The following is a 25,201-nucleotide window of genomic DNA, read 5'->3' on the forward strand; positions in this document are numbered from 1 at the left end:
AACGTTGATTATAAGCAGTCCTTTAGTTAAATCTGTTCTCATGTTTGATTTGTGATTTCTTCAGATTCCTGCTCTGTTTATAGACCTGCCGGCTTTAAGTGAGTCTCTTCAAGAGCTTCCTCTCCACACAAGACTCAACCTGGAAGCTGAGCTCATTCAGGTTCATCTCTCACTTCTGTCCAAACAGATGATTTACAGTACCTTTTTCATTAATATGATTTAAGAAGGCTGTGGATTCTTGACTGAAATATTAACCAAAAACTGACAATGCTTGAGTTTCAAACCCTTTCAACCTGTTTGTGGTGATGTGGTGTCATATTGTTGTTTGGGAGACTTTCAGACCCCAAGATTAATAGACTGACTTCTGTAATTCTCCAGCTGTGATTCTTGGGGAGTTTTGTGCCTGCTTAAACAGTGACAGACCTCCTAGTCCTAACAGTGTATTTAAGCAAGACAGAGACACATCCTCCTCCAGGCTGATTTAGCTTTAGTTGTTGCTCTGATGGTGGAAATTGTCATTTATCAGTGTTTTATTTTAGCAGATCTTTCTGAACAGCTTTTTGCTTTTATACCTGTTTTTGGTCTTTTAGTCATTATAATGTATGTTTGAGTTGGGCTTCTCTGTTTGTTCATATTTTTTTCATACTTTGTGAAGCAAGAAGTCATAGTTGAACAATTTCCTCTTTGTAGTCACCTAGTACTAAAATTTGTGAAATATTAATGGGAATATTATGATTTAGCTCATAAGAATTGATCATTGTGACACACGTCTGGCCCTGGACCAAGTTTAAGTTCAATTTATTTATATAGCACGTTTCTAACTGCCACAAGGCTGCACAAAGTGCTTTAACAGAGAAAAAATAAACAAACAGTATGGGCACAAAAGACAGTAACACCAATAGGCACATAATAGAAGAGAGCATAGAAGGTGTAACATAAAAAAGAGCATAATTAAAAGATACTACCACAGTGGACATCACTGACAAGATTACGAACAAGAATAAGAAGGGAAGGACTTATTATGCTTCAAAAGACCTAGAAAATAAATGAGTATTTAATTTTGACTCAAAAATAGACCGTGACAAAGCCTTTTTTTCAGTTCTAAGCACGTTCCAGAGGCGAGGACCTGCTATGGGAAAAGCACGTTCGCCCCTTCATTTTTCAACCCTCAGATTACATATTTGTAAATAGTTGTATTTATTGTATGTATTGTCCCTAATGTCCTGTTCCAACAAGCCATACACACGTGAAAAGCTTTTTTTGTAATAAGCTTTTAGATTATATACAGTTGAAGTCTGTATTATTAGCCCCCCTTTGAATTTTTCTTTCTTTTTTTTATATTTCCCAAATGATGTTTTACAGAGCAATGAAATTTCACAGTATGTTTTTGCTTTTGGATAAAGTCTTATTTGTTTTATTTCAGCTAGAATAAAAGCTTTAATTTAAACTACAATTTAAGGTCACAATTATTGGCCCCTTTAAGCTATATTATTTTTCGATAGCCTACTGAACAAACCATTGTTATACAATAACTTGCCTAATAACCCTAACCTGCCTAGTTCACCTAATTAACCTAGGTTAGTCTATAAATGTCACTTTAAGCTGTATAGATGTGTCTTGAAAAATATCTAGTCAAATATTATTTCTTTCATCATGGCAAAGACAAAATACATCCATTATTAGAAATGAGTTATTACAACTGTTATGTTTAAAAATGTGTTGAAAAATATCTCCGTTAAACAGAAATAGGGAAAAAAATAAACAGGGGGGCTAATAATTCTGACTTCAACTATATAAATCTCAATTTCAAAAAATGTCCCCTTATGATTGTTTTTGTGGTCCAGGGTCACATACATTTAACAAAGTTATAATTTTTTAGATGCATTACTTTACATTAGACAAATTTTTAATGTTTGCAATAGTTTATGCTCAACGAGAGCAGTTTTTGAGAAAAAAAAAAAATTCACAGCCTCCATTGCTCATGTTTACAGTGGCTGTCAATATCCTAGGAAGTCACTGTGCTTTATGATATTTCAGGAGTCGACACCTGTTGATCTGCCGCCGATGACGGTGTCTCACAGAAATGACCTGACTGGGACAGCAGGACTGAAAGCTCCTCCAGCAGACCGAGAGTCCAGTCTGGGTGTTCCCTGTAGTGTAAAGCCCATTTCAGGCAGCACAGTGTCTGTCAGCATCTCCACAACCATTCCTCCTGATGATGATGAAGATGACCAGGAGCTCCACCTTCTCCTCAACCTGCAAAAACCTGTCACTGAACTTCCCTCAGTTCAATCCCACACTACAGCAAATGATGTGCTCAACAACACAGTGCAAGGTATGAACAATGAACATGACATTAATGCACACAGTAAGCATGCAGCTTGTTCTTTTTTACAACTGCATGTGCTCAACCTAGACCAAGTGTCACCACTAATTAGTTAGTCCACAAGGTTTCAAGCTTTCTAGGTGTTATACTGTTAAATGAAATAGACTGGTGAGGGTTTGGTGATTTCATGTTTTTAGGTATAAACCTCTGATTATGAGCTACAATAGTATTTATAAAGTATTACTATTAGTCAGTTTGTGAAGAAAAATCATAAATTAAATAGATTTGCTCATATATTTTAATCCCATTAGATTTTTTTTTGCTCAACATTTACTGCATTGTTTCACTGTTTATACATGACTACACTAACTACACTCTTAAAATGCTCAATAGGGGGTTATTAAAGTATAGTTTTATTCAGCAACAACAAATTACCTTCATTTAATGTGTCAGTAGAGACGTATGTATCTGTGTGTCTATATAATATATAAATAATCATAACATTGCCCATATAAATTTACATCAAATGTTGCGTACCCTGTTGTTGTCTAATGGTAGGAAAGCTTTAATACAGCTGCCATTTTAGTACAGGGTAGCGTTCCTTTGAAATGAATGCGGGACAAAGGTGCAGTGGATGACTGTGGCCATCCAGAGCCAGAGATATATACACATATAGACATATATCTATGATCTTGAGTTTTCCCAGTGGTCAGTATGCAAATATTTTTTTCAATTACGAGAATTATAATTTTACATCGATGGATGAGAGAACGCACGGGCATTGCAGACAAAGAGTGTGTGTTTGAATGCATGGAAATGTATTATCTACCTCATTAAATTGGATCTAATCTTTTTCCTGAAACACTCCCCCTCTCCTGGGGGTCCTCTGACTTTTGAAAACTCAGCTTTGAATAACAGGAATAAACTCTTTTAAAATGTGTCCAGGATTTGGTGCTGGGCCTTTTTAAATTCATGGTTGATTTGAAATTCTTAATAAGCATATATACCCAAACCAGCATACTTTCTTAGCTTTCATGATCGGTGTTTGGTAACGTTCTAGAAAAAGGCAGAAATACCATGAATATAATCCTTAAGTATATAAATATAGTACTCCATTCATTCATTGATTCATTCATTCTCATTCGGCTTAGTCGCTTTATTTATTAGAGGTCGTTATAGCAGAATGAACCACTAACTTATCCAGCATATGGTTTACACAGTGGTTGCCCTTCCAGACACAACCCAGTACTGGGAAACATCCATACACACTCATTCACTCACATACACTACGGAAAATTTAGTTTATTCAATTGATCTATTGCGGATATCTTTGATTGTGGGAGACACCGGAGCACCCGGAGGAAACCCATGTAACATGGGGAGAACATGCAAACTGAAATGCCAACTGACCCAGCTGGGACTTGAGCCAGCGACCTTCTTGCTGTGAGGCGACTGTGCTAACCAATGACCCACCGTGTTGCCCTTGAATATAGTGCTCTGTAGTCTAAATTTTTATATTTTACTTGCTAAGTATTTGGTTTGTTCAATAACGTTGCAGTTTCTTAGAATCACACTACCTTCCAGAATACCGGTGTAAGAATGTGATTTTGTTTTTCACCTCAGCAGCTTTGTCAGAAGAGGAAGTGAAAAAAGCAGCAGGAGACATGAAAGACATGAAGTCAGAAGTGGAGATAGAACCTAAACCCCAGAAACAGGAAGTGACAGAGGAGGATCTAGAGGACTGGCTGGACAGCATGATCTCCTGACCGAGCACGCCAAGTGAACTTTTCATTAAAGGGATAGTTTGCCCAAACATGAACATTTACTCATTTAAAAAACATTTACTCATTTCAAAACATTTCATCTTCCATTTCAAACCTTTATTCTGATGAACACATAAGAAGATATTTTGAAGAATGCTGGAAACCTATAACTCAGGGGTGTCCAAACTCGGTCTTGGAGGGCCGGTGTCATGCTGAGTTTAGCTCCAACTTGCTTCTACACACCTGCCAGGATGTTTCTAGTATATCTAGCAAGAGCTTGAGTAGATGATTCAGGTGTGGTTGATTAGGGTTGGAGTTAAACTCTCCAGGATAGAGTGTGGACACCCTTGCTGTAACCACTTACCTCCATAGTAAGAAAAACAAACATTATGAAAGTCAGAGGTTACAGATTTCAAAATCTCTTCTTTTGTTCAACAGAATAAAAAAAATATCTCAAAAAGGTTTGTGAATTTTCCCTTCTAATAGTTAATTCACTCATGAGAAACCACTTCATCAATATATCATCTCTGCATTCAGATGAAAGGCAGCAGGAATTTATTGCATGAGCTACTTTATTTTCGTTCCACCCGCTCAAAACAAATGCAAATCACCAAAGCTACTACATACATACAAATGGCCATACAGTAGCAGTTTACAGTATTGACTTTTTCCTCAATAAATTTGTTCGTTTTCATCGTCAAATGTATTTCCATTTTTGTTTTTTGGCGATCGTACTTCATAAACAATCAGGCAGACGCCATTTCAGTTGTTCAACCTTAACCAAACATTAAAAAAGCAGTGATCGTGAACTAAAGCTACAGAACTGCTAACAAGTGAGAAGAGCTGAAACTAAAATGCAAACTAGCGAAACGTACGAGCGGGAACAAAATATTTGCATAGTCTCTTGTCTTAAGGCACTTTTCTGTGTGTGAAACATCTAGTGCAGTGTTTCTCAACCACGTTCCTGGAGGATCAGCAGCTCTGCACATTTTCTATGTCTCCTTAACCAAACACACCTTATTCAGATCATCAGCAGAGACTGAGAGACCTTTAATGGGTGTGAAAGATAAAGGAGACATCCAAAACATGCAGTGTTAGTGGTCCTCCAGGAACATGGTTGAGAAACACTGATCTAGTGGACTGAAGCGGATGATCGAATGTTGTCCAGTTATTCGTTCCACCAGTGACATTGCACATTCTATATCGTCTTGTTTTTTTAAATCAAACAGGCATAAGTCGTGTTTGGCACTCACGGAATACTCACAGGGTATTCTTGTGCATATTTGTGTTCATTCAACTCATTAAAAACATACATAAGGTAACATCTCATAAGCTCATGTGCATTTGTGAGTAAAGCAAATGAGGCTTTGACCATGTGGTGTTTTTTTTTTTTTTTTTTTTTTAAGTTTTGTTTGTTTTTAATCAAACATGGCTTTGTGTCTTAGTTTGGCAATGTGTGCTACGTTTTTTTTTTCTTTTCTTTTTAAGGTTTTTTTCCCTTAATGTTGCACTTGAGTTTACATTTTTGGCTTTGATCACAATGAGTTTGTCGCGGTCATTATTTCTGGTATAGAAAGGCTGAGGTTTTTCTGATTGGATGAATTAGAGAGCAGCTTTGGATGTTGTATCAAATCTACACAATATCCTAGAAATCTGTGTGGTTATTAGGAGCTTGTGTAAATGAAGCTTGATTGAAGTGATTTCTCTCGTATTTGGACTAAGGACAGTAACAGGTCCTCTAGCCCAGCTGGTCCTCATATTGCTTCCGGAAACAGTCTCCAGCAGGGAAGAAATCCCAGCATCTCTCCTGATACATCTTCCACACATACGACTCCTGCAGGAGAAAACATTTATAAGAATTTATCCACTTTAGTGTAACGTCACACGAAGCAGCTTCCAGGTCCAAGCACTCTATCAAACTGTACAGGGAGACTCGACAAAGGCTAATAATAAACATTTACAAAGCAATGTAATACATTTTTAAAAAAAATCATGATATAAATTATTTATATATATATATATATATATATATATATATATATATATATATATATATATATATATATATATATATATATCTATCTCCATGCCTAATATCTAATGGCCAGAAAGTGATTTTTTTATTTTATTTTTTATAAATTGTTAAAATATTGGTGTCTGTGATGCAGCAAGTGCGGAGACTGTGGTGTGCACCATGATTTTATAGAAACTTCACTTCAATGTGTTATATGACTAAACAGTGTCCATAAACAAATATTTTCTCCATTTAAATAAGCAGTGGCTTGCATCTGGAAACAGTATTTCAAACGTCAGACAGGAAATTTATAGGGTTTAAAAGCACTTGTTTTGAATATATTTTGATCTTAAGGGCAAGTTTACAAAGCAACAATGTAGGGATGCTTGATATATCGGCGGCCATATTGTTATCGGCCGATAAATGCTGTTTTTAATGTTATCGTTATCGGTCCGATGTTAAAATTCTCCTTCATCTTCAAGCCGATAGATTAAGTAATTTTAATACAATCTGCATTAAGCTTTTCGGTTGTACAGTGGCTCTGAACTGTCAAAACACCTCTTAAAACACTTTTTTAGACTACATATTTGTACACGTTTTATTTAAGAACATTTAAGTTAGCCTCAGTTCTTCATTCTTTTATTTTATTTAAACATATTTATATAACTTTGTTAATTAAATCCCATTTTGTTTTTTAACCTATTATTTTTTATTCAACAGTCAAGTTGCATGTTAATTTGCTATTCGAAGAAAAGGAAATCATTTATCCTTGGCATGCTGATTTCTGTGTAATCGTGAATCTAGGTCTATATAAATTTTTGCTTTGAGTAGACTATTCAGTTCATAAGATCAGATTAAACTTTTAGAAAGCTTTTAAAATAAAATCAGTTGTTCACTGTATAAAAATATAACATTTAGCAATATTTATATTTATCAGCCTATATAGAAATCAGTTATCAGCCTTCAAATCTGAAAAATTATCGGTTATCGATATCGGCTGAAAAATCCATATCGGTGCATTCCTACAACAAAGTTCTGAAAATTGAAAAAAAATCTTTTTATTTTACATACCACAATCAACATTCGCAAGGATCAAAATCGTTTCCAACCTCAAACTATAAAATGGTAGCAGGATATTTAAAGGAATCCAATAGATTTGATTAGATTACCTGACCGGTATGCTCAGTCTCATCTTTGTTGATAAGATACATCAGGAAGAATCTGTTTAAGAGAAATATTATATCAGGATATGCAAGTGTGTCGTTTGCTTAATAAAGGTCATCTGGTGTTTTTACTCACAAGTAGTTAGCCAGATTGTGCTCTTGTAAGGTATGCGTCTCGAAGCCATGCGGAGTTCTGTCGAAGTAGTCATTCCCGATTCCACAGATGAAGCATTTAGTCTAGAAAAACAGAATGTGCTCTTTTTAGGCCACATACATACTGTGACGTTTCAGAAGAGGGAACTTCATTTAAATACTTTTGTACCTATTTTTGAGTTGCCTATTTTTGAGCTTTTACTTTAAGCATCTTGAGTATTTATTTTGAGAGTTAATATATATATATGTATAAATCATATTTTCAATAGCTTTGGATTTATTGAGGTTAAATCAGTGACTTGTTATTGTGGACTGTTTACATCCCTCTAGAAAGATTTGACAACACAAATGGGTCATTTTCCCAGTTGTTTATAAGTCATTAAATGTATAGTTCACCCAAAAATGAAAGTGACCTCATCATTTGCTCATCCTCTCATGGTTTTAAAGCTTTATGGGTTTCTTCTTCGTTAAACACACATGAAGATATTTTAAAGATTGCTGGTTGCTGGTACCCATTGATATCCATATTAGAAAAAAATACTATGGAGGTCAATGGGTGCCAGCAACCAGGCATTTTCTAAATCTCTTGTGTTCAACAGAAGAAAAAGACAATTACATACGTGTGGAACTAGTGAAGGGTGAGTAAATGACAATTTTCAATTTCGCATGAAAAGGCACGACATGTTCCTCGGGATACATATACTGTATATGTATAAATAAAGTCAGACATCATGTTTATTGGGGAATATTATAATGGTGTACTGGTATGTACATATGGAAACTTTATGTCACCATAAAAACTATTTTATAACAGGGTTGGGCACTAAAAGTGAATTAACAGCTGAATATGGAAGATCAACAGGGCCAAAATTCTTGAAACGTGTTGTCGGCATCCAGTTTGACTGTCTCAATGTTTAAATGAGTGATCAACAACTAGTTGTTCAGTCCGGTGGAAAGTTAATCTAGTGCAGTTGTCACTGGTGTAAATTACTGAACTGTGTGTATAAAAACTAAATCAGAACTAAGGGTGTAACGATAATGTTTCACTAGCAGCCAATACATTTCACACTCCAGTTCAGTAGGTGGCGGAAATACACCTTTACGCCATAAAAATAAGAAGCACTAAAGGTGAACTGAAGAAAAGTGAAGAAAACATCCAGAAGAAACAACCTTGGATGTTAGCCCGATCTCAAGAGGAAACGTAACTGTTTTACGTGTTTTCAGAAAAGTATCTGATAACGTACAATCTCATACTTGTCTTTAGTGTGTAACTGTACGACTTTTAAAAGGAGGCATGCCCCCCAAACCCCACCCCTAATCCCCATTGGGGAATGAGGTACTCAAATGTATGAATGAGTAAAAATGAAATTGGCCACTTAATCAAAAAGTTCAGATTTGCCATGATTGTGTAAGGTCAATGACTGCACTGTGTACAGGACTGGATTCAAGTGATAATGAATTGACTGTAGCCACTGACCTCCATGTCCTCCTTCACCTGCTCCTGCTGATCTCTCAACTCACCAAAGGCATCAATAATCAAACCTGGATGACAATGAAAGCATTCGACATTACGCCGCTGTTCTGAATGTTCAAAGCATTGTGCGTTGCCTGCTTTTGCAGCAGTATTGCATTACCCTGAATGATGGCCAGCAGGATGACGATGACGAAGAAGAAGAAGGTGATGTCAAACAGTATACGGTAGAGCTCATAAGGGTCTCCAGCAGGGTCCTCGATTTCATCACCGATGCCACCGCCGGCTCTCACACCCACATACATGTGGAACAGGTAGCACTGAGGAACCATGCGATCGGGTTAAATTATTAATGACCTGGAAAATCTACTCATCTACATAATACATGGATACATGAGGTAACTTTGGTAAGATTAGAGTAAGGTTTTTACTTTTTACGCTAGTCAAAGCAAATTACAATTGAACAATACTTCTATACTATGTATTCATCTTAATTTCATAATTTACTAATGCGTTTTTAGCTGAAAAACTATTTTATTAATGTGATGTGAACTAATATGAAACAATGTATTGACATTGACAGTTATTAAATAAGTGATATTATGTTCTTATGTATTGTTAGTTAACACATTTGTGTAAGTAATAAGATTAAGCCAAATCTGGAGCTTATCTAACAAAATAACTTACGAAATTGGTCCAAAAATTTGTTTACCCAAATTTACATCTTATAGAAAAATAATAAATACAAATTTAATAAAAGGAAAAAAAAATCAAATCAATCAAATTTTGTTGAAATTTTGTAGGTTGTTATATTTTTTTACAATTTAATTGTATTATCTTTCAATTTCTAAATATGTTTGGTGACTAAAATATTATTTTAATAAATATATCTGTTTAATAAATCTGTTTTGTTTAAATGCATCAAAATATATTGCCTATAATAACTAAGAAATTGAATAAAAAAATAGCACTGTGTATGTGTATATATTGTTCAGATATTGTGAAGTAATGTCTAGTGGTCATGTGACCTGAATCCTGACATACACTGATAAATATAATAAAAAAAAAAGAAAAAGAAAAAAAATAAATTTTTGAAGCTAAATGGGATATATATATATATAGATATATATATATATATATATATATATATATATATATATATATATATATATATATATATATATATATATATTGTTTATTTAGATAGATTGATAGACAAATAGTACAAAACAACAAATATTACTAAAATTCAAGAAGGAAGAACAACTAAATCAGGACTCTGATCACATGACTGCTGGACATTGTATAGTGCATCATCTGACAGAATAAATGCATTTTTTTTAATATAAAAAAGTGCTTTTCTGAAACTAACAACTCAAAATTTCATGGTGCAATCATCTACTGATGCAAACATGGCCAGTATAACCCAACAATAAATACAAATGAATGCCTCTTTAAAACACAAAACAAAACTCACAGTCATCATATCGTCACACTTCATGTCAGGCGCGTCCTCATCCTCGCTTTTGTTGTAGAACTTGCGGAAGAAGTTAAAAGCCACAACGGTGTAGAGGTAAACCACCACGGCCAGCAGACCCACGGTCAGCACCAGCTGAAAAAAAGCACATCAGCTTCTCATTAGACTTGAAGAGATCTTTAAAACGGCTCTACTGCGCCCCCTGCTGGAGGACACTTGCCTGTTTGCCGTTGTGTGTCACAGAAGACAGGATGGTCCTCAAGGTCTTGAAGCCCATGGCGATGTCCAACAAATGAGCAGCGAAGAAGAAGTTATTGTAATGTCCCAGAATAGACATGGTGGTGTACCAGATCAGGTAGAGGAAAGACTGGAGAGCAAAGAAAATAAGTGTGTCATTGTCCTGATATATGATGATTTTTCTAATGTTTTCACATCATATCTAAGCCAGACTCACGTTATCCGTCATCACCACCCCCATTTTCCACACGTGGTACTTGGTGTCAATGGAGCTCAACCTGCAATTGAAACCAAATCTTGTATTGTTAAGGAGCCCTTGAAAATGATTTCACAATTTTATGTTCTTATGTAATGTAAGATTAATGAATTTACTAAGGTTAGCAAATGAGATCTAACAATTGTTTAATACTGTTGGAGAGTTTGAGATTGGTAACATATTTTCAGCAAAAAAGGCATTTATTTGAACAAAAGTAATGTGAAAATATTTGTTAAATACAATTTAAATGTATTGTTTTCAAAAGGTATTCCTGTAATTTCACACAATGAAATTGTAAACAGCCACATTCTTTAGCAGCGCATGCAGTGTCTCTCTATGTGGATGCTTTCTGTGTGTTCTACATCTCAAATAATAAACTCGCAAAAGACATGAGACATTTTATATTACTTACACATGCTTATTCCAAATATATGTGAAAGACACTTGTCAGATTTTATTTTAGGGAGCAGGCGTGAGGTTCAGCTGTGTGCTCTTTATTTTTCTGTCTGATTTAGGCAGCTAATGCTGCTAACAGCTACTCTGACTGACAGCGTTTACACAGTGCAAAAGCACACACTTGTAGGGGTGTGACATGGAGCCAATCCATGAATCACAGCACATTATGTTAGCTGATCAATCAGAGCCTCTTGAGGGTGAGCCTTTCAGAGCAACTAGGAAATATGACAGTTGTTTTCAAGTTAGCGGAGTAGTTGTATAAAATCAAAGTAAGATATTTGAAAAAATAACCAGATTTTCTACAAGTTAAGCATGAGCACACATTGCTTTTTATCTTATAAAATTAACCAAGCCTTAAAAATACACTGTGGACCACCACTTTAAAATATGCAAAGCCTAACTGAGTATTGTATTTGTGTTGCAGTTTAAAGTTTTATTTATTTATTTATTTTTTTTTACTGAAATACCTTTTTAAAGGGATAAAAAAACATTTCATCATTGGTTACTCACAATCAAGTGGTTCCAAGCGTGATTTTTTGCTTCTGTTGAACACAAAACAAGATATTCTGAAGTGTATTGGAAAAAAGCAACCATTGACATCCATAGCAGGAACAATAAATACTATGGAAGTCAATGTCTGTTCTACCCCCCACATTCTTCACTATATATTTCTTTGTGTTCAACAGAAGAAAAAAAAAACTCAAACAGGTTGGGAACAATCGAAGGATGAGTAAATGATGAGAGACTTTTCATTTTTGAGTGCTATCAAACTATCCCTTTAAGGCTCACAGAACAGTTGGCAGAAACTACAATGAGCTTCTTCCTGGGTTAGTGACATCCCAAACCCTGAAACTTACATAAACTCCACCCCTGGGCATGGCATTTATGGGGTTCATATCAAAACACACTGTGCCGGCTTCACAGAACCAGGAAGTCAACAGACTGAAAACAACGGTTTAAAATAAAATTGAAGCCGTAATTGGAATCCGTGAGCTCACCAGGAGAGCAGGGAGGCTTCCTTTACCACAGCCTCTTCTGTGGGATCAAAGTCCAGCGCACTCTTGTCCAGGCCAAGCAGCTCAGCAATGCGCTCTGCTCCGTACAGGTCACCATATTTATTAATGACCTGAAGAGAACAATGAAAGTTACCAGGAAGTCACATTTACCATCAGTAATTCACATGACAAGTTTCATATGATTACCTTCCTCTTCACAAATTTGTCCCAGTAATTGTTAGGGAAGGACCTGGAAAAAGATGGTAATGGACACCGTGATAATGCATACATGGCATCAAATAATGGACACCTCAAAGCATTGATTGATTGATTAGTTACTGTGTTGTTCTGAGGAGCAGTATGTGAGGTACATGTGTTAAACTGATACTCTAATTGATATTTCTATATGAATGAAATATGTATAAAGAGACCGTATGGGTTAGGTTAATACTTACTTTTAGTTACAAATTCTCACTTAATTATGTTCTAATGAAAAACAAAATGGACATATGTAATGCTTTAAGAAATTTAACAATATATTTGCATTGAACCCTAACATATTTCTTTGTGTTGATAGTTTATTCAGTTTAAATGTTTATTGAAAACAAATATTGTGAAGAGTATATCCAGGTTTTTGGTATAAGCATGACACCACCTCTATTGGTGCTTGGATATAAATTGTGTAGGAAATAAGCAATATGGAAGAACTGACATTTATTTTTAGACTGAAAAATGACACTTGTGAAACACTGGATTAATTTGATTGATTACTGCAATGTTAACAATGCACAGAATCTGAAACAATGTAAATCCCCAGTGTTGTGTCTTGTATTTTTGTTTATCATTATCATTTTTGAATTCATTATCATTTTTGAATTTTGAATTTGAATTATCATTATCATTATCATTTTTGAATTTGTTTATTATTTCATGTGGAATATTGTAAAACTGTCTATTTTCCAAAGTAAAATGTTCTGCAGTAAAAAAAGTTCTCAATAAAAATTATTTAATATTTTTAACATATTTTTAACATTAATATTTTTAGCACATTATATCAACAAGTAAGATTGTTTAACCATTATAATGATTTAAACTTCATTTAAAAAAAAAAATGACTTAAAATTTATAACTGCAATTACATTGCAAATCACATGCCTCTACCAAAGACCATAGAAAACACAAGACATGCCACTCGTTTAGTTTTCATGCGGAAAAGTATAATGGTCCATATGGCCAACGAGCTTAGAATGATCAAGAGGCGACACTTAATAGAACGTTCCATTGCAACAGCAGCGCCCAGCAACAGCCCCGGATTCTGCCATTTTGGAGTGAAAGCGGTCAGCTGTCCATTGAATCTTGCTGTCACGATGGCAAGCAGCTGCTTTGTTTTTTATTTATTTTTTTAAAAAGCGCATTAAAGCTGAGATACAACCTGAAAGACGAAAATACAGCACTTAATTGTGAATCACAATCATCAGCACTTTTAATAGTTTATTTTACAGACTTATAATATGCTGTTGTTCTATTGGAGTTTCCATTCCAAAATGGCCATCGTGCCATCTAGTGGCTGTTTCCCAAATTGCACTAGAGTGTCGCCTCTTGGTGATTCTATGCTCTTTGATATGGCGAATGAAGCCCCGCCTACAAGTACAGGAGCCAATCATCGATCGCAATAAACTGACAAAGAAGCTCCGATCATCCGTCTGCTTTTACGAGACATAGACATAAGGATATGAATACACGCATAAAGCTTGAAATCTCTCCTTTTTAAATGAAGCAAGTGCACTTGAAAACAAATTTTTTTTTGCCTTCGTAATCTGTATGAAACGCGGTACAGTCCGTCCTGTCGAACGCATATCACATGACAGCAATAACTCAAACGCCCACAGATTTGTAAACAGAGTCGCTGTCATTTCTGGAATAGATTCGCCAACAAGACCAAGCTTTGGATTACTTCAAAAGACCAGCGCAATTAGACAATCACTAAACAGAGGATGATAATATGTAGAATGGCCATAAATGAGGTTGGTGTCATGATCTCATTCCTTTTGAATGTGCATCAGCTCGACGACCTGAAAACATGTTTATTCTGTTTGATTCAGACTTTTAGAAACTAAACTTACAAGGCAGTTATTGCTTAATTTTATTGGCGGCTCTAAACATGTAATGTAAGCTTGGCAAACAGTTTTGGAGAATTTGATGTTTCCCCATTAGGACAGAATGCCTGAGCATACTGCCCGAGAGGCGTTTCAAAGGTGGCTGCTGAGTGAAATGACTTGCCCTAAAGGGACTTTGCTACTACTAAAGCACACTAACAGTGTTTTTAGAGTACTGATAATTGTTTTAGTAACTAGGTATAATAATATCTGAAACCCTGACAATGTAAGCAACTGTAACTTAACACATAATGAAAAAGAAGATCCAAAGTGTTTCTTACGGAGTTGCAATGACCAAACGATCCCACTGTCCTTTGATGTCATCATCAGACGGCTGTTCAGTAATATACAAACCATCAAACTCCAGCTTCCTCGCAATCTCCTTTTCCCGCTTGAAAACCACTAAAGGAACCTACAGTCAGTAAGGAGAAAGCATGATTACTGTTGTGACACATCTGGCTTTAATATTCTTTTATTTTGTCTCTGACAAATGAAACCAAACTAGAGGAATCGGGATCAACCTTAAGACAGTAATATCCAAAGACGCAGAGCAAGGAAATGACAGTGTGCAAAACAGCCAGGAAAGTCAATGTGGGAGCCATGTAGCCGGTGCTCTCCTGAAGAATGAAATACTCCATTCCTCCTTCATCTTCATCAGCCTCCTCCTCCTCACCACCCCAAGATCCTTCCTCTTCTTCCTCATCGTCGAAATCACCGGTCACCTTTAGAGAGCAGCAATATTCAAATGGGTTATCAATTCTGCATAAAGCCCTTTTGAAGATCTAAGAAAAAAGGGCACCTTATAGAAGAGCAGGATGAAGTTGATGGCAAAGGCCACAAACAGAGCCAGAAAGCGGAGGTTGTAGAAATTACGAGCCAGGTAGTTCTAGAGAGAAGAAGTAAAAGTTAACTTTTCATGTTTGTCTCTTTAAAAGCATGATTTTATTCATTTCTTACCAGCATTTTGGTTTTGTAGACTTCAAGTCCTGCAAAGAAGCTGGCCATGAAAGCTGGAGATTCATCCTTTGATGAGCCGCGTTTAACTTTCGGAGCTGGCTTTTCTGCTGCTGGTTCCTCGGGTGCTTCCTCTTTAGTCTTGTCTTCTTTCTCTTGATTCTCGGTGCTAAAAAAACATTGGGGTGTCAGGACCTTCTGGCAAAGAAATTATCAGTATCTAATTAATTCATTAAAAAAATTCAACGTACTCAGCTTTCTCTGGCTCAGATTCTGGCTTCTCTGCTGCTACTTTCTGTAAAAGCAAATACACCTTGTCAAATCCACCAATTGCATGAAACAAAATGACTTTGAGGACTAATGAGGGGTTCAGACTACACAATATTTAAGCCACTGTGTCAGATTATGTGATTTTGACATGTTGTGCACAAGAAACTTTTCAGACTAAACATTGCTAAGCAGTCGCTGTTTGCCAACTTTAGCCAAGTGTGTAATTATCAGCAGAACAGCATCTGACTTGCATAAAAAAAGAGCATAAAAAACAAAGGCTAACCAAGCAGTGCATTTTGTACTGGCCTACTTGCTGTTATAAAAGCTACCCCCCAAAAAAATCACCTAGCAGCACCAATAATATTATTGGTCTTTAATTTCCCTTTTTGAAAGCGTCTGTGGTCTTATTGGCCGAATAAACGAACATGCTGATCTTTCTGGCAAAGCAACAGTTGTATATATAAGACAACAGTTGTGTCTATAACACTGTCTTTTGTGTCTTGACATCATAGTCATTGACAAATTACTGCAACACCCTACATCTTACAAATATCAGCTGATACACAGTCATGTGAAAATTTTAGGACGCCCTTTGAAAATCCAATCTTTCCCCACAGGACAGGATAAATGTTCTTATCTTTGGCAGGTAGAAATAAAACACTTAAACAACACATTACTGCTAATCAAATGCCTCATACAGAATGCTAAAAATGGATGTGCAGGCATCCATAGGGTTTTTGTCACAATGACTTGGCTTTAGTTTTGTTAAATAAAAAAAGATGTGTGATGTTGTTCTTCAGAGGTTTTCATCTTCTATGTTAGGACCTACCAATGACCATTTAGGATTTTTTTTATGTCCTGATACAGATTCAACAGGGTATCCAAACCTTTCTACACGACTGTATAGTAGACTGAGTCAACATAAGAAATGCAAACCTGGCTCTTCTTCTTCTCAACCGGAGCGCTGGTCTCAGTCAGGATTTCACACACATCACCCAGACCAGGCTCTGCTCCATGCTTCCCCTCTTTTTTCACAGCCGGATTGAGTAAATCCATGATCACATCAGGCTCCAGTTTCTCACCACCACCAGCCCCTGTCATCTGCACCATGTCTGCCGACACCACCATCTCGCTGATCTCCGCTTTTTCAGCTTCTAGCACATCCCCATGAATCCCAAACTGAGTCGGATCTGGCATATTACCCAAGATATCAGTCACTTTCATGTTTTTAGCCCCCTCTACAAGACCCCCTCCAAACATAGAGGACCAAATAATATGGAAGAATCCAAAGATGATGCCGAAAATGCCTTTGAAGAATCCAGTGAAGAGCATCCAAAAGAAGGAGAAGAAGCCAGTGATCATTTCCCTGATGGTGAGCTTTCTGAACTTCTTCATCTGCTTCTTCATACTCTTAAAAGTCAGCATTTGACGGAAATTAGACATGCTCTTTTTCACAGAAGCGCAGGCTGCGGTGAAGGCCGAGGCGGACTCCAGAGATGCGTCCTCCTCCTCAGACAAGCCTTCGAGAAGACTGTGCAACTCCTCCTCTTCTTCCTCCTCAGGTCTTTCTGTAGGGTCTGGCTCAGAGATCTGAGAGGCTAATTGCATCTCAAAGATGGTGTCCTCACAGAAGTTCACGAACATCTCCATCTTCTCGCTCTCACCACCTTCATTGACCACATCAAAGATGAACTGTCGTTTGGACTCTTTGACTTGTGGCTTCTCCCATTGGGTTCTGCTAGACTCGCTGATCTCAAAGTAAACCCTCTCGATTCTTTTGGCACCACCCATGATCTCGATACGACCCAGGTATGGCTCAAAGTAGCTGAGCACGCTTTCAGCCAGGTCTAAAAAGGTGGACAGACGCGAGTCGTGAGGCATGTGTTCTGATAGGTTAGTGAGCAGCACAGCCACATTGAAGCCGATGTCTTTGGCTGGCTCATGGAAGCGTTCCACAAAATCGCTGTAGTTGAACATGTCGTTTTCATCTGCTTCCACGCAGGAGAGGAGAAACTCAATCTCGGATTGTGTGTACTGTTTCTGGCTCTCCATAGACTTCTGGAAATCCCTCTTGGAGATCATGCCCTTGCAGTCTGGGTCATACTCCTTGAAGTTGTCAGACGAAGTGAGGTCCTTTAGTTTGAGGAACATGTCGAAGAACTTGAGGATCATTTCCACATTACTAGAGGACTCCACTAAGGTGTCCACCATCTGCTTACCGATAGTTCCATTCACCACATTACCTGTAACATGCAGATGATGAGTTAACAATTACAAGTCTCTCACCAGTTACAGTTGAAAGACTGATAAACTCTCACCCTCTAGAAGAGATAACATCATGACCACCATATCCTTCTGCAAATCCATCAGCTCCTTCAGTAAAGTGATTTGGCTAGAATCCTGAAACAAATTAATGACATTTTGTCTAGAGAGAATTCATCTTTTTATATTTCATATAGAGACTCATATTTGATAGCTGAGATACAAAATTTGACCTTCCTATAAATGATTTAAAAAATGATAATAAAAGTATTTTTTTCTTAGGTAGATATGTAGATTTAATCATGTACATTGTGGATGTGGATTACACTTACCTGCGACAATTTCATTTGCATATTGGCAAAAACATGCAGGAACCCGACCACTGCATCCCACAACCTGCTGTGTGCCAAACTCTGCTGATTTCCAATGCAAGGGCCCTAAATACAACAAATAAAGCCTCATGAAATGCAAAGACATGCACTGTACTCTAACACAGGCGAACAGGATAAGCATTACCTGAATGTACTCAGTGAGAGAGTTAAAGATTTGTTTTGCTACTGATAAAGCTTTGGAGAAATTATGTTGTCCAGCCTCATCCATGACATCCTTCCCAGAGTAATACCAGTAAAAATCACTAATGGATTCCTGGTGGCGAAAATAAATACAGCCATTACTGCATACTGAAATATGACTTACTTTGGCTTTAATAAGGCTTTATCATATTTAATATCTACAGATGAAGACTAAATTATTATCAATTAGTGAAATTTGAATAATTTTTCAAACATTTCCCAAGTAATATTTAAAAGAGAAAGGGAATTTTCACAGTTCCTATTATATCTTTCTTTTGGAGAATGTCTAATTTATATTAGTTTGGCTGGAATACAATATATATATATATATATATATATATATATATATATATATATATATATATATATATATATATATATATATATATATATATATATTTTTTTTTTTTTTTTTTTTTTTTTATGACCTTTTATAAACATTTCTGGGTGAACTATCCATTAAATAGTTTTTAAAAATGTAAAAAAAAAAAAAATATATATATATATATATATATATATATATATATATATATATATATATATATATATATATATATATATATATATATATATTTTTTTTTTTTTTTTTTTTACATTTTTAAAAACTATTCAATGGATAGTTCACCCAGAAATGTTTATAAAAGGTCATAAAACAGGTGACTTTTTCTTCATTAAATAATTTAAATAGGATTTTCAGCTGAATCTCTAGTCTTTAGTGATTCATATAAATGCAGTGAATGGATATAGGTTTTTTTTTTTAGATTAAAAATAAACGTCCAAAAACATGTGAGACTGTAGTACAATTGTAGTCCGGTCACATTTGATAAAAGCGCAATCACCAACATCTATCAACAATCTGCTACACTGACCTTCCATTCAAGTGCACCCTCACACTTTCAGCATTAAAAGTGACCGAATTAAAATTGAACTATAGTTGTAGGGAACTGTTTGACAAGGCTATGAATTAAAGGTAATAATATTGTAAATAATGTTCAATTTCTTCCAAGGACCGATCGTTTCGCTTCAAATATCTTTGCGTTATCAGGAGCCATACCTATTGCTTTGGACCTGTTTGTACAACTCCGATGAATTAGCTATAACTTTTGACTGCTTTTTAATTTTTTTATGCTGTTTTGTGCTCATTATATATCGCACACATTTGCAGGGTGACTGAAATTATTATTAAAATATAACTATTAATGATACTGAGCCATTAGTAGTTTAAATAGTACAGAAAAAAAACAATTACAATTTGAAAGAGAACATTGACGTTTTGAAACTGCACTGAACTGAAACTATATTATTAAAAATAAACTTGCGGCATTTATTATAATTTTAGGGATCTGCTTTGAGGTTTATTTATTTTTATGCTTTTGATGAAGTATCATTCAACTTAAGAGCCTTTTAGACCATGTGCCGGACCTGTTTCGCAGGTAATGTCTTTAAATAATTAATTATTTAGGTCTATTCATTCATTCATTCATTCATTCATTCATTCATTCTTTTTTTTTTCGGCTTAGTCCCTTTATTAATCTGGGGTTGCCACAGCGGAATGAACCACCAACTTATCCAGTATATGTTTTATACAGCGGATGCCCTTCTAGCTGCAACCCTGCACTGGGAAACATGCATACACACTCATTCAAACACATTCACTACAGACTTTTTTTTTAGCTTAGCCAATTCACCTGAACCACATGTCTTTAGACTTGTGGGGGAAACCGAAGCACCCGGAGGAAACCCACACAAATATGGGGAGAACATGCAAACTTCACACAGAAATGCCAACTGACCCAGCCCAGCCTCAAACCTTTTTGCTGTGAGGCGAACGTGCTACCCACTCTGCCACCATGCAGCCAAGGCCTATTTAATTATTCATTTATTATGTATGTACAATAATTAAGACATAAAATGAGATAGTAAAATATAACCAACAACTAAAATGTAAATGAAAACTGTAAATGAAAACGTAAATGTAAAAGCCTATTTATTGACTATCACTTTAAAATAACAAACACTGTACATTTCTCTATATTTAGGCTAAACACTGCTTTATTTATTTATTTAGGCCTACTTATTTAAATGCATGTTTGTACTTTCATTTTAGTTGTCTTTTATTTCTTTAATTTTACTTTCCAAAATGAATCCAAATCATTTCACTTAAGTTTACAGTGATTATAAAGCTTGTTAACAAGTTTTTTAATAATTATTGAAGAAATTATAATGCTTTGTTTCATTATTTCATCTTCACTTACAAATAGCCGGGTATTTACAGCTACATTGCATTTCTGTCTGTTCGCATCCCGTCACTTTGTGCCCCCTAGCGGCATAGTGGCAAACTGCAGTTTCACCTAAAAACACTTTCTTACTCCTTTAGTGCAGCGGCGGTGCCACTGTTATTAATGCTCCTTTTCAAGCTTCACCCACTGTATTTGCTTATTTTTAATCTAAAAACCTATAACCATTCACATCCTTTAAATAGCAGTAGTATCTCTTAAAATAACTAGTAAAATATTGTGTAATATCATCATGACAAAGACTAAATAAGTTAGTTATTAGAAATTAGGTATCAAAAATACTATGCTCTAAAATGTGTTATAAAAACTCTGTTAAATGGCAATTGGGGAATATTAGAAAAGAATCAAAGTTTCAGAGAAGGGATAAAAATTGTCTTCAACTCTACATATTTTACGAATTTAGTCTGTGTTACTTGTAGACGTAATAGGTAGTCCACGGTGCTAATGATGATGTTGACTGTGGTAGTGTTTCCAGTTTGGGTTCGCAAGAAGTTTTGGAAATCTGTTGCGGGGAAATTAAACAGTAAAGATTAGTCAGTGAAACATTTTGTGTTTCCAAAAAAATTTTGTGAAATCAATCTATTTTTCTGATTGTTTTATTTATTGCCTTGCAAGCCATCCCAGCAGGCACACAACATCATAAGACGTTAATATTAAGTTAGATTTAGGTTGTGACATCAGGTGATCAAATTTCAATGTCTAGCCAGCGTCTAAGGACAAAGTTATTTTGACATAATTATGACATCAAACAACGTTGATATTTGGTTGATTTTAGGTTGTGTTGGAAAGTGAAAAAAATCCAACTTTGAGCCAACATCTTAATAACAACAATAATTAATAACTCCTTACATTTACATAGCACTTTTCTGGACACTCAAAGTGCTTTACACATTGGGGGGAAATCTCCTTATCCACCAGCAGTGTGCAGCAGCCATATAATGCCAGACCGCACAGCACACACCAGCAGATTGGTGGAGAGGAAACAGAGTGATGAAGCCAATTGTGATATGGAGATGGCTAGGAGGCCATGATGGACAGAGGGCAGAGGGGAACATTTGGGCGCTTCTCTTTTTCGAAGGGCATCCTGGGATTTTTAACGACCACAGATAGTCAGGACCTCGGTTTAACGTCTCACCTGAAAGATGGCTCTCACTGAGCAGTATAGAGTCCCCTTCACTATACGGAGACGTTAGGACCTGCAAAAACCGCAGGTTGAGCGCCCCCTGCTCGCCTCACAAACACCACTTCTGACAGCAACCCAGCTTTCCCATGTGGTTCCCCATCCAGGTACTGACCGGGCGCAAAACCAAAGTCACATTGATGTCAAATACTAACATTTATTCGACAGTTGTGACAACCAAAATCCAATGTCTGATCACATCATAGTGGTAACGTCCGCACAACGTCAAGCTGTAGCATCATTAGACGTTGATATTTGGTTTATTTTAGGTTGTACATTGGACATTCATGTCAGCATGACGTTTGGTTCTGACGTCAATCCGATTTTCATTTCCAAACAAAATGCAACGACCCATGTCCATGTCCAATGTCTTGTGCCTGCTGGGATATTTTGTTTAAGTGATATAAATGTAAGTTACCACTATTTACTTAAAAAAAATGCGATTGAGTTATTTTATTTCCAGTTTAACAGCATTTTTAAATGAAAAAAATTAAAAACTCTTACCATTATTGTGGCCCTCACACAGAAGTTGCAAAAACCTGAACAGATCCTTTGTAAAGTCATCATTTTGTAGTACTTTAGAACCTGAAACATGAAATCGCATTATTCATGGGTCATATTTTTGAAGCTAAACAGAATAACAGTTTTACATCAGTCTCAAGCAAGCAGGTGCCTAGCACATATTTTGGGAGCTTGCTTCACTTAGGATGAGGAGCTTTAGATTGCAGGCTTGCAACTGCATCCCAAGAGCTGACTGGAAAAAGAAAAGCTTGTTGATTAATACACTGAAATGACAGAAATTTCAGAAAGCTGGATTAGCCAAGTAACTTTCACAAGGACGGTGTACAGCATGTGCTGGAGATACAATCACAGTATAATTAAAATGATGCTTTGAAAATGAGGATTTGATCAAGAGGTTATCCCGTCTGCTTGTGAAAGTTAGTCATGTGAGCAACCAGCTTTGTGAAATAGCCCCAGATTCACAGCATGGCAAAGCTCTTTGCTCATTTCATAGCTGTGGTCTAATCTTTAGCTGAGTGTACACCTCTTGTAACGTGTATTAATTTCTTTTTTTCCCAACACGGTATGGGTACAGATAATCTGTAATGTTCACATGGAAGACAGAATGTTCCCATTTAGTGAACAAGTTTAGTAAAGGGGGTTAGGCAAATGAATCGGTCTATAGTCTGTGTGAGCATGCATTAGTCTCTAGCAGCCAGCGCTGAAGAGAAGTGCATTCACCAGCAGCAGGGGAGAAGGTAACGTTTTGACAAATGGCAACATGCCAGGGTAAAGCACTGCGAAATGAGTAGCTAAACTATATTTACCCCGTCCTTTCACGCTGACTGCAATCCAGTACAAAATGATGGGAAACAAACAAAGAGAGCAGACATAAGCAAATGGAGAGAGACTAAATTCCAGAAAGAAAGAAAAAAGCGTCATTGTACTTCAGCCAGAAGGATGGATATGCAGTTACAGATGTATATGTAGACAGACTGACTTTGCAAGTGTTTGACTCAAATTAAAACCTGTGGGTTTCGATTAGATGCAATCCATTACACTGACACTATAGATGAATCATGAATCATAAGCAACGTGTTATTCATTGACATTGGGCAAGGATTGAACAGTTTGTTTAGTTGTGAGTATGGAGACATCCTGCAATATCAGTCGTTAAAGAAAGGGTTAGTCATATTTAAAGTGCTTCAGTGTTTTTGATCATGTTCTGTATCATACCTAATATTTCATTAATTTGATCTAAAGGTGCTGTATGTAAGTTTTTGACTTTTCTAAAGCACAAAAATACCATAATATGTTTGCAGATATTTAAGAAACACGCCAAGTGAACAGTCTTGTTTTTCTGAAAAACAATGTTGAAGTCAGATATTCTGCTTTGAAAACGAGTTTTCTGTGTTGGAACGCTGTCTTTGTTTTGGTTCTTTTAACCCGCCCAATGCCACTATGCCAATTATATTTCAGCACGCCAGGTTGCCTTGATGGAAAGATCGCATATTTTATTCATTCATTCAGAAAGGCTCTCGAAGAATGCGTTCGTGCCCAACGTGCAAGCTCTGGTGGACAGTAGCTGACTCTGAAATGAGATGCAGGTTCAGAGTTTTACATGAGGTTATGAATTAATTTGTAAATAATATAAATATTACGAGCGTAAACTTTGGGTGAGCAGGTTACATTGTAACTCTTTGTCCTAACAACATGCTATGTAACAAGATTTGCAGTGATAAGCAATTTGGCTGTTTGCACCCGACGAAACACAACAGAAATGTAAATACAGCCATTTAGAATATGCACTCACAAAATGGTAAGGTTTATAATCTAATTCATTCATATTAAACCTCTTTAACATTTTTAAATGTACATGCTGAATAATGTGTTTTGAGTGTCAGTTTTAAAGTTCAATTTCTACCTGTTTATTCTATTTTCAAGATCTGAGATGAAGATCTGCTGCTGCTTTCAGTAGTATGGTAATAAATGTCATGTAAAATGGCATTCAAACTCACATTATTAGCATTTAACACTAAATCATCAACTGATCATTGTCAATTTTCTGTTGTTCAGCTGCAAGAAATAGAAGCCATTTCTAATATATCAATTTGAGGTGTTTGTCAGAACAAAAACTTCTTTCAATATGGAAAATATTCAATCTGTTATGTGCCGTTGCTTTCATTTAAAACACGATTTAAATCAGCCTTGTTGGTCCTCAATTTGACAACCTGCACTTGTGTTTGTTTTGATTGTTAGTTCAACCACTGAGTGTCAAACTTACATACTGCACCTTTATAATTTAATGTCATAGGCAGCAATTTGACTAATCAAAAAAAGCTATTAGGTTAACCATAACCCATCTCTCTGGTCATTTTGACCTAGAACTGGATTATGGATCATCATAAAATTATGAAAAATACTATATGAAATATTAATTGTTGCACTTATGAGATAAAATACAGATTTTTTGTCAAATTAGACATTTTTGGCCTTCTTCCAAAAAGTATGTGGTTATGAAAGAGTTTTAAATTCAGCTATGTCAAAATTTGCACTACATTTAGACAGCTTTAAACGTGATTTTCTCAATATAAAGATTTAGTTACATTCTCCAAATTTCAAATAGTTGTTTCCAGGCCAAGTGTCGTCCTATCCTAACAGACCAAACATCAATTGCATGCATTTATTCAGCTTTCAG

General features: G+C 36.0%; 2 protein-coding genes across 11 annotated transcripts in view; one reads left to right on the forward strand and one right to left on the reverse strand.

Annotated features, from left to right (window-relative positions):
• The window catches only part of aven (apoptosis, caspase activation inhibitor), a 42,480-nt gene extending 37,069 nt beyond the window's left edge, over positions 1-5,411 (forward strand). Inside the window, exons 4-7 of one of the 4 annotated variants that reach the window (XR_012395683.1) lie at positions 65-160; positions 2,038-2,335; positions 3,950-4,244; positions 4,426-4,791. Coding sequence is in view for 2 of the 4 variants with exons in the window: in XM_005160759.6 (XP_005160816.2) it covers positions 65-160; positions 2,038-2,335; positions 3,950-4,092 (537 nt within the window). In the remaining 2 variants the exon portion in view is untranslated. 4 annotated transcript variants of the gene reach the window in all.
• ryr3 (ryanodine receptor 3) overlaps positions 4,644-25,201 on the reverse strand; it is a 149,116-nt gene continuing 128,558 nt past the window's right edge. For 3 of the 7 annotated variants that reach the window (XM_009294775.5, XM_068215650.2, XM_009294773.5), the window contains 22 exons: positions 23,331-23,348; positions 22,507-22,587; positions 21,236-21,324; positions 18,470-18,598; positions 18,286-18,390; positions 18,010-18,091; positions 16,628-17,934; positions 15,673-15,716; positions 15,425-15,590; positions 15,267-15,353; positions 14,989-15,189; positions 14,749-14,879; positions 12,519-12,561; positions 12,315-12,442; positions 10,822-10,882; positions 10,588-10,734; positions 10,368-10,502; positions 9,054-9,210; positions 8,897-8,961; positions 7,403-7,503; positions 7,273-7,324; positions 4,644-5,923 (listed from right to left, as the gene is read on the reverse strand). In XM_009294775.5, the coding sequence (XP_009293050.2) occupies positions 5,828-5,923; positions 7,273-7,324; positions 7,403-7,503; positions 8,897-8,961; positions 9,054-9,210; positions 10,368-10,502; positions 10,588-10,734; positions 10,822-10,882; positions 12,315-12,442; positions 12,519-12,561; positions 14,749-14,879; positions 14,989-15,189; positions 15,267-15,353; positions 15,425-15,590; positions 15,673-15,716; positions 16,628-17,934; positions 18,010-18,091; positions 18,286-18,390; positions 18,470-18,598; positions 21,236-21,324; positions 22,507-22,587; positions 23,331-23,348 (3,425 nt within the window). In that variant the 3' untranslated portion in view covers positions 4,644-5,827. The remainder of the gene's footprint in view (positions 5,924-7,272; positions 7,325-7,402; positions 7,504-8,896; positions 8,962-9,053; positions 9,211-10,367; positions 10,503-10,587; positions 10,735-10,821; positions 10,883-12,314; positions 12,443-12,518; positions 12,562-14,748; positions 14,880-14,988; positions 15,190-15,266; positions 15,354-15,424; positions 15,591-15,672; positions 15,717-16,627; positions 17,935-18,009; positions 18,092-18,285; positions 18,391-18,469; positions 18,599-21,235; positions 21,325-22,506; positions 22,588-23,330; positions 23,349-25,201) is intronic. The other 4 variants (XR_012395820.1, XR_012395818.1, XM_009294774.5 and 1 more) reach the window with 3 other exon arrangements.

Source organism: Danio rerio, chromosome 20, assembly GCF_049306965.1.
Source record: "Danio rerio strain Tuebingen ecotype United States chromosome 20, GRCz12tu, whole genome shotgun sequence".
In the NCBI taxonomy this organism is placed as follows: Eukaryota; Metazoa; Chordata; class Actinopteri; order Cypriniformes; family Danionidae; genus Danio; species Danio rerio.